This window comes from Centropristis striata, chromosome 19 (assembly GCF_030273125.1).
Source record: "Centropristis striata isolate RG_2023a ecotype Rhode Island chromosome 19, C.striata_1.0, whole genome shotgun sequence".
NCBI lineage: Eukaryota > Metazoa > Chordata > Actinopteri > Perciformes > Serranidae > Centropristis > Centropristis striata.
The window spans coordinates 20,608,850-20,623,300 of record NC_081535.1 but is presented as its reverse complement, the minus strand read 5'-3'; the positions used below and the strand labels follow the sequence as shown (position 1 = coordinate 20,623,300).

The 14,451-nt window shown below is 40.9% G+C and overlaps 1 protein-coding gene across 1 annotated transcript in view; it reads left to right on the top strand.

Annotated features, from left to right (window-relative positions):
• The window catches only part of lamc3 (laminin, gamma 3), a 116,829-nt gene that overhangs the window by 80,258 nt on the left and 22,120 nt on the right, over positions 1 to 14,451 (top strand). The window contains exons 11-12 of the mRNA XM_059358292.1: positions 362 to 471; positions 2,872 to 3,099. Coding sequence (XP_059214275.1) covers positions 362 to 471; positions 2,872 to 3,099 — 338 coding nt within the window. The remainder of the gene's footprint in view (positions 1 to 361; positions 472 to 2,871; positions 3,100 to 14,451) is intronic.

Genomic DNA, 14,451 nt, shown 5'->3' with positions numbered 1-14,451 from the left:
AAGCATGTGTGACAGGGCATTTCTTATCTGCTTACTTGTGAAGAGTAATTAAAATTCCCTAAAAACACACTTCTTGATGAATCACCCACGCAGAGTATTTATGTAGGTCTTGATATGAAACTACATGTTTAAGGTTAGGAAAAAAAGAACAAGGTTTAGGTTGAAATAACTACTTCCCCATGATGCTTTCCTCCCCTCCTGTCATAATTCATATGACCACTAGAGGTCACTGTCTTACAAAATACACCAGTATGAGAACAGCATGAAATGTGATGTTTTGACTGTTTTATCATATTTTGTTAGCATTTGAATACTCAAAGGCCCTGTAAATAATGTGTTTTTCTGTCTTCTCATTTCACAGGCTTCATGAAAATGAGCCGAGATTTAAACCTTCATTGTCGGCATTTGAGTTCCAACAACTCCTTTACAACCTGACAGCTTTCAGAATCAGCAATGCCGGAGGACAAAACTGTAAGTTTCTGTTTCTGTATATTCAGAGAGACAATTAACACACTTTGTTTAGGCTCTATTTTATTTATTTTTAAAGTTTTTCTTTTAGCTACTGTGTCATTTATATGTTGCACTGCACTTACAGTTTACAATACCATTGCATTATTATGCAAATTTCCCATAGGAGCATGGATGTATGTGCATCTGTAAGAGCATTTAGGCATCATGGTAGAAAAATAAACATCATGTAATATAATAGCTGAATGCATGGCAATTTCTAGATAATACAACCAAAATTAAAAGTGCCACACAAGGGTTGCAAAACCTTCACTTTTTTTTAAATTAAAAATACATTTTCATCAAAAAGTAGCAAACAATGTCAGCGCTTGTGTTCAGGGAATAGTTCAACTGTTCCAAATCTGGCTCAACAGAAAACGGGACGTTTATTCCCAGATGTTAGTAACTAGTTCTCAAAATCCTCCTCTTTATTTTAAACGTGTCCTCCCTCACTCTCTGTCTGATAGTCTGTATTGTAAAGTACAGGCTGGATCTGAGAGGCATTACGGTGGATTAGAGCACCAAGAAGACAGAACAGCTGGCCAAAACCACCAGCTCTCTCACACTTACTTACACCATTTTAATTAGTTGCTCAGTGCAGACGATGTGACACACACTCCTGTGTAGTTCCACATGCGCTGTCTTGGGCATGCAAAAGGACTGGAACAGAAGTTGTGCACACAGAAACAGAAGCCCAGTGATGCATATTCCATCAAACTGTTTCCTGTAACCACCCACCCGCATGAACGTGCAAACAAAGTCAAGCACACAGTTTACACTGCATCTATTGCACATCACAGGGGAGAAACTCTGGTAATGATTTGTGTTAGGTCTCAAACACATTCTCAAACAGTGTTAGAAGTGCCTTATCACTGCAGGCTGCGCGGCAAACTTTAATTTCAAAATCCCATAAAGCTGTCCTCTCATCTTTCTCCTCTTTGCCTCTCACATTCTCCTTTATTCTTTAAATTTCTCTCTGCACCACAGAGAGTCTCTTCTAACAGAAGTGTATTATTTTAATGAGAGATTGTCTTTAGACTATAAAGGCAGGCTTTGACAGCAGTCACAGTAAAGGCCTTTTATTTTCTCCCCCACAAAAAATTGAATTTTGAACAGACAGCATAGCCTTATTGGAAGTTTATGATAAATCAGTGGCTTAATGGCTTAATGAACAGCTACCTAAAAGGACCTGCAGTTAGCCATTCAAGATATAAGGGAATTAAAATCTTGACTTGTCTGACAAGGTTTCTTATAGAAAAGATTGATGGAGAGAACTTGCGCAGCTTGACTTAAAATGAAATGTTTTTAATTAACTGAAATATAGGGTTCAGTGTCTGAAATATTGTTTTAATTGCACATTTTTCCCCCGCCGCATGGGCATAATAGAATTCAGGAGGTAGTAGAGAGTAAAGGGTAGAGGCTAAGGCGAGTCGTGGAGAGGGAAGAGGACAGGCTTGCCTACTGATTATCCCTCAGAGGTGCAAATGAACTGGGTTTCATCACCGCTGAAGGAATGGCGGGATCATGACTTCTTAGAAGTCAAGGTCCATCCTCTCCTCTGGTTCTTCCACTCAGATTTCCCTCATTATGCAGGCATCCATTCACACATGGTTTATTTCTTATCTGACAAAGCTACACAGTCAAACGTGCACAGCATATTCTGCCCATCCATCCATCTTGTGTTTCCTCAGTGAGAGCAGACACAGTGTTGGACCAGAAACAGAAGTCATTTTGTGTTCTGTGGCTGTGGTTTAGAGAGTATAGGGTGAAAGGGATTCGGTTCAGGATGGCCTGCTCCCATCACTATTCATGAGAGGAGAGAGGATCTTGAAGCCCCACAGGAACTGCACGTCTGACATACCTCCACCGAGTCTCCTGTCTCCTTTTCTTCTCGTCTTGCCATGCTGCAGTGATTTATTCATTTGCTATATCAAAGATTCCCTCGGTGACAAGTGTACGTGTGTGGGCGCATGCGTGCACACGTGTGCGTGCAAGTGAGCATTGAGTGTGGCATTTACAGGCGTGTGGGTGGATGGATCTGTTATTGTGTGTGAGCGTGTGTGTGTGTGTGTGTGTCTGTGTGTCTGTGTGTGTGGGTGTGTTTTAGACTATAAACTGTAAACACAGGCCAGAACCTGTAATGAGACAGGGAGGGAGGGACAGTGCTGCAACAAATGTTAATAACCTACTGCTTAACGAGATGCAGACACACACACACACACCCCTAATTCTAGAGAAAAGCAGGTGCCCCAAACACTTCAACAGGCCTCCGAGGAAACAATTATCAGTTTACTACTGACCTTTTGTAAGCATCGGTTTTATGACAAAGCGTTCTTCTCGTCTTTTCTCTTCCTTCCTCTTCAGACACATCGCAGCTTGCGCGGGTCACCCTGACCTCAGCTTTCATCTCCTCTGGTCCAGCTAACCCTCCTGCCCCATGGGTAGAATTTTGTTCCTGTCCCCTGGGTTTCGTGGGCCAATTTTGCGAGCAGTGCGCCCCAGGATTCACCCGGGAAGACCCAAGCAGAGGGCCTCTCTCAACATGTGTGCCGTGCAACTGCCACCAGCATGGGACTTGTCATCCAGAGACAGGTAATAAGTGAAACATTTCGAATATATTTGGTATGTACACAACTGTAATACATCTGAAAATAACTCATGAAGGCATGAGGACTTAGGCACCACTTCATTGAAAACCAATCAACAATGTTTCTGTTTCAGTGACACCTGCACATGTAGAGAAGCCTAAAAAAAAGTGAATTCATAAATCAAGTGCAGAATGTTTTAAATTTAAGGAGAACTCAACCAGTTTTACATGCCAAAGTCAATTTACCAGGCACAGGGAGTGCTCCATAGTCCGTGAAAACAGCTGCACAGTGTTTTCTATGGCTTTGGAGGAGCTACTCCAGGTTTCACAAAATTACTCAAGTGATATTACTAAAGTATATCGGCTTGAGGCTGAAAAGTTTGAAAGCAATGTTTAAAATCACTTCCTATTAACTATACTGTCAGCTACAGTGTATTTACTGCTTGCCATTGTATATGAGTATCTGAACGGGTGAATTCACAAAAGGCAATAAGACAAAACAAAGCTGTGTAATTCTCAAAGCACCTGCAAAGGGTGAAAAGCACTTGGGCCTCCTGTGCTATTTGAAAATGTATAAATGAGGAAATATGCATATGTTTGGTGCAAAATAGACCCCTTTTTATGCAAATGAGCCTCACTGCTAGAGAGTCCAATTTACAAAGATTAAAATAGCCACACACAGTTAAAGTGAAATTATTAGCGTCATCGGAGAGGTGGTGATATCTGGGATCAAACATCATGCTAATAGCTATGATAAATGGTGTAATTTGGGATGTCTATTTTTAAATAAAGCATGCTTTTAAACCCACTGTCAGGTTTTGGGGTCAGAGGGTTCAGCCCCCTTCGTAAAGAGAGTCCTCTCTATCCTGATTTGTCAGTGTTTCCGGGTCTCCTGCATCTGTGCCCTTAGCATCTCTTCTTGCAGAAATCTCCAAAATGTCAAAAGTTTTTTTTCCCCAGCATTGATTTTTCTATGGTCTTGGCATATTTTGGAAGGCTTTTCGACCATTTTTATCAATTCACGAGTTGTCAAAAATGGTCAAACTTAGCACCAAATCTGTGTAATGAATTGTATCAACCAAAAAAACAACTTTTGAGACATAAATGAAGACTGTAACAGGGCCAAAGGCACAGTTTCTAAATACTGGATGAGTGCTTTCATTGTGGATTGAGCATTTTTATACTTTCACAGTATTTATATAATGCATAGGCATATCTCACTTTTACAACATGGGACCTTCCACCATTTCACAGACCAGTACTTAAACTATCACTACTATTAGTATTGGCCATGGCCACAAGCTTTGTTCATTGTTAATCGGAATAGTATGTTGCTGGGTTATAATAGAATAATAAACTGATTCAAGTTACTGGTAGGGCAACAAATCCATTCCTCCGAAGCATTCAGCCAGTGTTACATGAGATGAGGGATCATCAGAGGTGTTGAGACAGTATTTTCTGTCACTGTGCCTCTGAGAGAGCAGAGGGAACAGAAAGAGATGCAGGCTGTTCGACTGAAGCATTTTTCTGTGTCTTTCCAGAGCTGACATTCAGTCATCATCGCTTCAAGGGAATGTAACTCAGTCATCCCTCAGGTGTATTGGCAAGCTATCACTCAAACTGAGAACTGGATGGCTGTGCTAATACAGCACTACCCTCATTTCACACAACTAATCTTTATAATAACAGCAAAACTAGGAGTGTGTATTTAAACGCACCTGACATTTTTATGGGAGATAATAACAGCAGCTGCAGTATTCTTTCAGATTCATATCCTAAACGCAACGTCCCGTAAATGACAGAAGTAAAACAGCAGCTGTTGGGTGTGTAAACAAGTCAACCTCTATGCAGTTATTTATATGTGTGTCTCTGTGAGTGTTTACTACATGCACCATCTTTCTTTTTCCACACTATCTCACTCTCACAGCTTTAAACAAGTCTCTCCATCTCACCAAGAACAGACAACTCTCCCATCCAAAGTCCCACCCTCCATCTTTTATCTTTCCTCAATCTCTCTCTTCCTCTCTATCTCTCCCTCCTACCCTCAGACTTAAAGTATCAGAGATCTGACCTAGTTAGGAGATGCCTCAAGCTTTGGCTGCGAGTGTGTGTTATGTTTGTGACTCTGTGTGTGTGTGTGTGTGTGTGTGTGTGTGTGTGTGTGTGTGTGTGTGTGTGTGTGTGTGTGTGTGTGTGTGTGTGTGTGTGTGTGTGTGTGTGTGTGTGTGTGTGTGTGTGTGTGTGTGTGTGTGTGTGTGTGTGTGTGTGTGTGTGTGTGTGTGTTATGTGTTATGTGTGTGTGTGTGTGTGTGTGTGTGTGTTTATATGAAAGTGTGTGCGTGTGTGTCTGAGGTCCGGAAGCAAGTCTGGTATCACTGCCTGCCTGCCTCCCCCCTAATTAGACTTGTTAGCCGCCTCTTGGCTAATGATGTCTAATTTGCTTGCAGATTTCCTGTGTCTCTTATGTCTCTTCTCAATCTGGATGTCTCTCTCTCCCTCTCACACACACACACACACACACACACACACACACACACACTTGTTCTCTCTGCCTCGTCTTGTTCCCCAGACTCCCTAGTCAGCCTCTTGTTGGCTTCCTTCTTCCTCTCAGCTAGGATTGCACCTGCTCTCCCCAGTCACCTTGACTTTGTTTTAAGCGTCCTTGACTTCCTTCTGTGCAGGCTCCTCTCAAGTTTCCACTCCCTCTACATCTTCTCAGATGTATTTTCTTCTGTATTAATATAGTAACCAACATTCTGTTCTTTTCATACACTGTGTAATTTATAAGTGCTTTAATGTAGAACAGGATTCAGCGCCAACCTGAATCCGAGAGCAGATGTGAGAAAAATGGGGCGATTAAAACTGAAAATCTGTTTATTTTACTCCGGTTCATGAAAAAGATTGAAAGTGTCGGAAGATGGGAGAGAGTTTTCAAGGCGGTCTCAACACAAATTTGCTTATGTTCTGAGTTGTTGGAAGGAAAATCCTCCATTATTAATTAATGAACTTGTTTAACTGTTTAACATCAAAGCGGTTTTGGTTTTCACTCGGCGTGTTGACATGAGCAGCATTTAGCATCTCAGCAAAGTTCACACCTGACACACACACACACACACACACACACACACAAACACATGCTTTTCAGGATGTTTTAAAAATATTTAAACAGCACAAGTGCCATGCAAATGATGAATGAGTGTTAAATATGGAAAGCGATGTGTCCTCTGAGTCATGGATCAAAAATCCCCTGTGTGTTGTGTCCTTTGGCATCGAGCTCTTGGGTTGAATAGCATTAACTGACAATCAGAAAAGGAAGCTAGTTAAAATTAGCCCGTCTTTTTGATGTTGGCATGTCATCTTCTGACAGCCGGCTGGCTTGTCTTTAATATTTAAAAAAAAAAAGATGGAAGCAAACAAACAGCAGACGCTCTCCATAAATCTATAAGTTCAGGTCAAGGGGAACTATCAAAGTAAGTCGATTAGAGACACCCTGTTCATCATTTGTCACCAGGAGGGCGGACCAACCTGCTGTTTCTCCTATCAGAATCTTAATTGCTGTATAATTACCTAACGACTTGTATCATCATGCAGGGTGTGCCCACAGACAGAACTGGGATGGAGTTTATTCACTTGCTGCCGAGGGAAGCTGCAGCCAATGGTGCTTCATAATCATGATTTATTAACACTCTCTGAGTCGTGTCGGTTCTATTTGCTGTAGCGCAACACAACAGATTGGAAATGTTAATATTTGTGGTGGAACGAGCAAATTGCGATTTCTGCCGAGCACTTGTGCTGCGGGGCTGATGAAGTCAAGCATATGTCCTTCACATACAAAAAAAAATAATTAAGCATGCGTGTGTTTCCACAGTTTTGGACTTTCATGTCAGTGTGGCCTGGACATGCTTCTTTGTAGTATGTGTTAATTGCATACACATCATCCATATTTTGAGCAGAGGCCATGATTTATAAGCTCGGGGGCGGGTGTTGAGAAAGGACAGAGATGATTGTAATGCATAGATAAAATGGAGCCACTCAATTTTCTCTGCAGCCCACACTGTAGGAAGGCGCTCATTAATCACCTAAACAAATGAAACACATGATGCTCTCGACACTGGAGTCTCTGTGGGGTACTGAGCATTAGGGTGCAGCATTAGAGCTTCCCTGCCTCCTAATAGACCTGTGTTAGTCCCTTCATTGTGAACCACACTGTCATCTCAAGATGTTTTCTGTGTCTGAAGAGAAATTACTTTTATCAGTCCAAAATGAAAACCTGCTGAATGATTAGGCAGCAAAGTCAAATCACGAGTCACAGAGAGTACTGCTAATCTGTGCAAATAGTTGTATAATGTCTTGTGTGGATCTAGAGGCAGCTTCCTTAAATCTGAGACATTTACTCAAGCTCGAGAGGGGACTGCAAATTTTAAGCGGAAGGTCTGTGGGGCATGGAGTTTGAAAGATGTAGGTCTTTAGCAGGCTGAGAGGGTCTGATGAAAAGACTATCTAGTTGATTACGGTAAGTGCATGGTGGTTCAGTGATTTTGAGCAAAAAAAGTCAGCATATCTCTCTATCTGCTGCTTTGATTTTAACCACTCAAATTTAGCCTTGTTAAACATGTTTCTGTTTAGCAGTCCACCACTTTTGGTCCAGACTGAAATATCACATTTGATGGATTGGATGAAGTTTTGACATCCATCAGGATGAATCTGACCAACTTTAATGATCCTTTGAATTATCTTCTAGCAGCATGAGTTTGACTTTGGGTTTTCTGTGAAATATCTTCACAATTTGGAATTTCTCGCAGAAATAATGGCCCCACAACTGGTGATCATTTAAGTTTGATCTACTTGGGGATTTGCCTTATTGATTTTACTGGTGGGTTGTGTGTTTTCTGAACCAGAGCTGCAATGATTATTTGATTGGTCAATGATGGGGAAAGTAATCACCCACTATTTTGATGGTTTATTTATAGTGAGGGTGGGTTTTCATACAAAGATGGCAGAGAATAATGTTTTCAGCCTCTAGAAAATGTCCTGCTTTCTGTGTTGTATGTGCAATTTCAAACTAAATATCTTTGAGTTTTTGGCCTGGCAAAACAGGACATTACATGCACTTTGAGAGACTACAATGGACCTTTTTCACAATTTTCTGACATTTTATAGACCACACAATTGTTCAAGAAAATAATCTGCAGAGTGGTCGATGATGATGATCTTTTGCCTTGGAGGAGTGTAGAAATTTGCTTTTGTACTTTGTACACATCAGCTGGTGTTTGAGGAGGGTAGATGAGGGGAATCTTGTTCAAGAAAATGTAAACTTACCAAAGCATTGACATTCCAAACAGCCGCAGCTGTACTTTGAGTTAAGTACTAATGAGCAAATCTCCTAATGAGCAGTGGAAATTATATTTTCTTAAACAGTGTCAATACTAATGTAAGTCTTCAAAAGTAAATAACTAATTCATCCTATTTATGCACTGCAGAAACAAAACCCATTGTAGTCCACACCCCCATTCAAATCCTTGGCCTCATCTGTCTCAATGCTTTTCCTCATTGTCCTCATCTAAAAGCGTATTGCAACACAATACAATATAATTAACACATAAAACGATTAAATGAGACACTGGCTTTTTGTTCTAGTGAGCCAAACTGAGGGAAATTTTTGATTAATTTCTTCTTCTCCTTATCAATGACATATTATTAATGAGAAATCACATATTAATTTGATTAAAAGCGCATTAACCTCGCTTCCCTTGCTTGTTTTTTTCCAATATATCAAGCACAAAAACCTTTTGTATGTCCTTATAATGGGATGCACTTGAAAGTATCACAGATTTGGCATGGATCAATGTGGTTCTAAGTGGATCTAAGTGTTTTTTTTTCACAGACAGTCTGCTGTGGGATAATTTGCCCAGTGCATAGACTTCAAGATAAACTGCATGTTTTCACCACTTACTTTGGATCTATGTTTAATCTTGTGGCTATTAAGAAGGCAGCTATAGTTAGCCGCATTCTGCTGACCACAAGTACCTGGCTGCAGCTTCTGCATCTGCTCTACAAAACCCCAGAATAAATAAGGTCTTTCTGTTCCTTGTTCTGTTTCATAACAGCATATGCTTGTTTCTCTCCATGACATTTGTGCAGGGCCAAATTTTTTGAATAATGCACAGTGGTTTTGCATAGCTAAATGTCACGCCCACTGCAGTCTGGTGGAGGTCGGGAAACAGAAGCTATTTTTTTTTGTTCTTGGTCTGTGAAGGGGAACGGACCACCAGGGGCTCCTGCAGCGAAATACATGGAATTGGTCCTAATAAAGGCCATCACCTAGAGTGCCTGTCTCATTGCATCAATTAGGGCAGAGATGAAGAAATGACCAAACATGCTGCTCATTGCAATACTCATTAGGATGCTAGGTTAAAACAGAGGATACTGTGAGTCAGTGTTTACTAACAAAAGGCTGCTTTAGAATGAGACAGGGTAAGCCAGGCCGTGCATTTCCCAAGTGCCTGCTTAAATGCCATCTTCGGCTCTCTAAGGTCATTAGTTGGAAAAATCTATGGGAGAAAGTTGTGGCAGACAAACAGATAGAGAGTGAAGCCGGCTCTAGCTCTGGCTTATTCTGCCCCCTAATCTCTCTGGTGGGCTGCATTCGTTGCAGGCTAAGCCCTGAGATGCCGGGCCTGTATCAGTGTGATGGGATATGAGGAGCGACACTGAGGGGGAAAGGAAGTGGAAAAAAGAGCACCAAAAAAAAAGACAGATGTAGTCAGTTAGAATGAATCTTACCATGTAATTTCTCCTGCTGATCCTATTCAGCACGCTTTACTTATCTCCTCACAACCAGCGCATTTATTTTACACCAAAATAAACAGAAAGATAAACAATGTGCACACTCTGTCTGGCTGCCTTGGTTTCCAGTCACACTGTCAGAGATGGCTGATTTGAAAAGGTTTCAACCTTTCCCTTGATGAAATTAGTTTAGACAAGGAAAACTTAGCACAACCAACCTGGTGCATCACCCAAATGAATAAAAATGAGGAAGTTTCCCCTGCCCAAAAACAGCAGGCAGGAAAAGAAACTCTCTAGAAAAGAACAAAAGTACACAATGTATCTTACAGAGAAAGCTACAAAAAAGCATCAGACTCCTCTACCTTGTTGGCTGTGATACAAAATGTAAACGGAAGAAATTAAAACAATATACAATTAAAGGAACGCTCACTCAATTTTGTATTGTACTTCCTCAAAGGGATGTGGAAGAGGCACATTAAACAACACTTGTGCCTCATTTACACTGCGAGTTTTGGCTCGGCTCAACTCACTTTTGGTGCCAGGTCCTTTCCTCTATTTTGTTTTCTACCCAAGTGCAGATGGGTTTCTCAGCTAAGCTTGCTAAACATGCTGATGTTTCGCAGGTATAATGTTTATCCTGTTCACCATCTCTGGGCGCTTTTGCAACAAGCTTTTTACTCCAGTTATCTCTGACTTTCTGTCGTTTTCCCCCATTGTGCGATCCAATTTTGCACATGTGAAAACAGTAATTACAGTACGCTCGGGTGTTAATCAAAACAGCCGCATCCAGACCCCTTTGAGGATTTGGTCTGAGTTTTAGTCCCAGACAACCCCTGGAACCGTTTGTTTGTAGTGGGAACATGATCCGACCTCAATCCGACCCAACCACCAGCTGTACTCTGCAAGTTTGAGCTAAAGGGTGTGCTTTGCATTCTGGGATTAGGCAGAGCATGCAGCAGCAGCAGCTTGCGTAACAGTAGTAGCAGCTTGCCACAGAATTGCATAGCAATGTTTCTCTCACAGAAATATGCACCAGTACAGAACACAGGACCTTCTTCCTGTGTTTACTTTCCTGCTCCTGCTTGAAACACAGCAGAGTGAACATTCTTAAGTGGTCTGTAGTGAAGCATCTTGGAGAAAAGTTTAGAAATTTATCAACTGATTCGGACCAGAGAAAATGAACTACGGGTGTAAAAACGCCTTGATTTTACCACGTTAGCTTTCTAACACTAACGTTGACTGAAATATCATTCATATTTTGTCATAAACAATACCATTAGACCAATTGAAAATTTTACCTGATAATGAATTCATTATGTGGGTACCAAAAAATGTCTGCACCAAATTTTATGGCAATCCATCCAATAGTTGAAACATTTAAGTCAAAACCTCAAATGCCAGCCTCATGATGGCACTAGCAAGAGAGTCACGAAAGGTTTTACCATCTGGGAACCATACGTCTGCAGAAAAAAACATAGAAATACAACTAATAGATGTTAAGATATTTCAGTTTGAACCAAAGTGGTAAACCAATAGACAGGCTGCCAACCGATAGTTGGGCTACAAAGAGTAGAAATATGAATCTATTGCAATAAATCTTCCCCTTGTTATTAAATCAGCTGAATAAAGTTGAAAGATTTTCAAACACAATCATTCTCTGAGAATTATTTAGCAGTTCATTGCATCAGTTTCATGCGTGAATTGACATTTGATCTGAGTAAAATGCACAGTAAATCGTTTATCCACCTCTATAACAACTAGGTGACCCAGAGCGAGACAACATGAGCTACAACCACTGCTGTTAGAGTCTCCATCCCAGATACCCTCGGGCCTTGGACATAACAATTTGGCTGACAGCCTCTATACACAAAACAGGAATTGATGCATTTATTTTCCATAGTCACAGTGTGACAAAACGCATATTTCCAGTCATCCATATTGTGCACATTACAAATGGGGGTGGACACAATATACAACCCCTCATCTGTTCCTTCAACATCCTGCCTCTCTCCTCTGCAGCAGTCCACCCATTCAGACCCCACTGACGAGTCACATCTGCAGCAGCAAGCGCTGGCAGCATATCTGTGTTAAATTAGAGAGCAACATCCCCATCAAACAGTCCCGCAGCAGATTTACCCCAACTTCTACCCTGGAGGCCCCAGAGCTGCATGCAAAATTCTCTCTCTGTGTCTCTCTCTTTCTGTTTTGTTTCCTCTGCTCCTTCATTAAAACAGGGAGTTCACATGCATTAGTAAATACATTTCCTTGGCCTGAAGCTTTTTAATGTTCCACTGGGCTAAGTAGACAAGCCTCCTGGAAAATGTGGAGGTCTTGAAAAACTTGTGTTTTTGACATCACATCCATGTTTTGCTTATGTAAACCAGAAAATAAATAGAAAAAAACAATTATGTTCTAGTTTAAAACTATTTTGGTGGGATTTTTTTGAATCTCATAATCACTCATAAGGGATTTATCAATGTGGAGGAAAAGCAAAAAAAATGCCTAAACCGTCACATAACTAACAAAGTCACATACTTACATTGAACATATGTGACTTGTTTTACTTGTATTTCTGGGCTAACACGTCATCAAAAGACCCCACACATTGCCCTTCTCCTCCACAGAGACCTCCCAAGAGGGTGCACAATGACGTACAATGATCTGTTAGAAACTCAATTTGGTCAGTAAATAAATGAGATTTCGGGGGCAAGAATGTAATAACATTCACAGAGAGACACACACTTTCATCTTCTCCTAAACAAAAGCATACTTATTTAAAATCCATTTCTCTTTGGATTTTTCTTTGCCACTTTTCTATCTCCATGTGGTGTCAAAGCTTTTACAAGCTACTGCAAACAATAATAACCGCTATCTTTGGAAGAGCTACTCAGCGCACTTTGAGAGGAACACTGAATGACGCACAAGTATAAACACACTCAGTTAAGGACGTAGGAAAAAGGTTGATGACAAAGCTGATTCTTTCTGTAGTACCTATCCGTGCCCGTGTGGCTATACAGTGTTGTATTCCAATGTATTCCTGTCCTCCACAAGTGGCTACCTTAATGAAGTAGATTAGCCCTGCACATATGTGTATTTCTGTAGAGTACAATGAGGAGTAGAGTGGAGGGATGGGGAACAGGTAGAATGAGCACTGGTAGAAAGGAGCTCTTTGGAGTGTAATGTGTGTATGATGGAGGGCTCCTCTTTGAAAAGAAAAAAAAAAAAAGAAAAACCTCCAGACTGCTTGTTTCCCATACAGAAATATTGCTTTGCCATCACAGAACAGACAGGCAGAGTTCAGGCGGAGAGCGGAGCGCTGAAGTGCAGTGCTCCATAGCTGAAAGGGGAGGAGTATGAGAGGGTGAGAGCAGAATAGCAGGATTGTGTGGATTTGTCAAAGGATTCAAAGTGTACAGCTCCATTGGGAGCTTCACAGAAAAATCCCAAATCATTAAGGCTGAATGAACGGACATTGATTCATTGATAAAATTATTCTGCGGGGGGATGTCGTGAAGTAATGATGATTAGCATGACGATGAGGAATATCATATGAAGAGCAAGCCCGCCATTCAGCGACAGTTTGTGATGCATGCCGTTAGCTTTTCCGAGGAGCCGATGGAATGATAATAGTGTCGAGGAGGCCCTCAGTGGCTCTACTGCCTCATATCACGCTCAGTCATCTTCACACTCAGTAAAGTCAGCACATTTCTGCTGCCATTAAATTTACTATGGCTCATTGGGGATTGACACTGCACACCATCAGTGTCATTGTAATGCCTTGTGAAATTCAAGAAAGATTCACTTCTTTATGCTTGGAACAATCATTATTACTAAATACTCTGTTTAAATGACTGGCATTACATGCTTGGAAGTCATGTATTATTCACCTCACCTCGCTGAGGAACTAATGATTTTTTACCCAGAAGTCTACACTTCATCGGGCAACGGGATAATTGTTCCCCCTAATGGCTATGTGATCAATTTAGTTTTGCAGCTGTTATTCTATCTCATATACTTGACTTACAGGTCTGAAGTTAACAGGACTTTATTTAGTGGTGGCAGACATTGGTTGCAGCGACCCCATAACTAGGGGCAAGAATTTCTTTACTCCAATATTCAGTGGTGTGAGCTGATTTAAAAATGCACAGCAGAGAGCTCCTCACTGAATCACACCGTAGGCTATGAGGGAGTGATGGGAAATTTTAATGAGGACTCTGTAAAATCGCATGCCCGCGGATTATTTGCTATGCATCGAGATCTTATTGGTGTTCTCTAGAAAATCAGCGCAATTATTGTTATCAACCCATGCTGAAGTCATTTCAGAAACTTTGAAATTTAAAAAAATGATTCAAATTATTGTAAGTTCTCTGATATACAGACACAAAATGAATACTAAGAGCCAAACATCATGCAGTGCAGCAGGAATGCTAAATATCCTCTTGCAGCAAAAAAAAGAGCAGATATTATTTTGTTACATTTTAAACTGCATTAATGTTGATTAAAATTTAATGAATGTAGGCTCATTGGGATCGTATGATAAATTAAACTTTGTAAGCAGTTGCTTTTCTTCT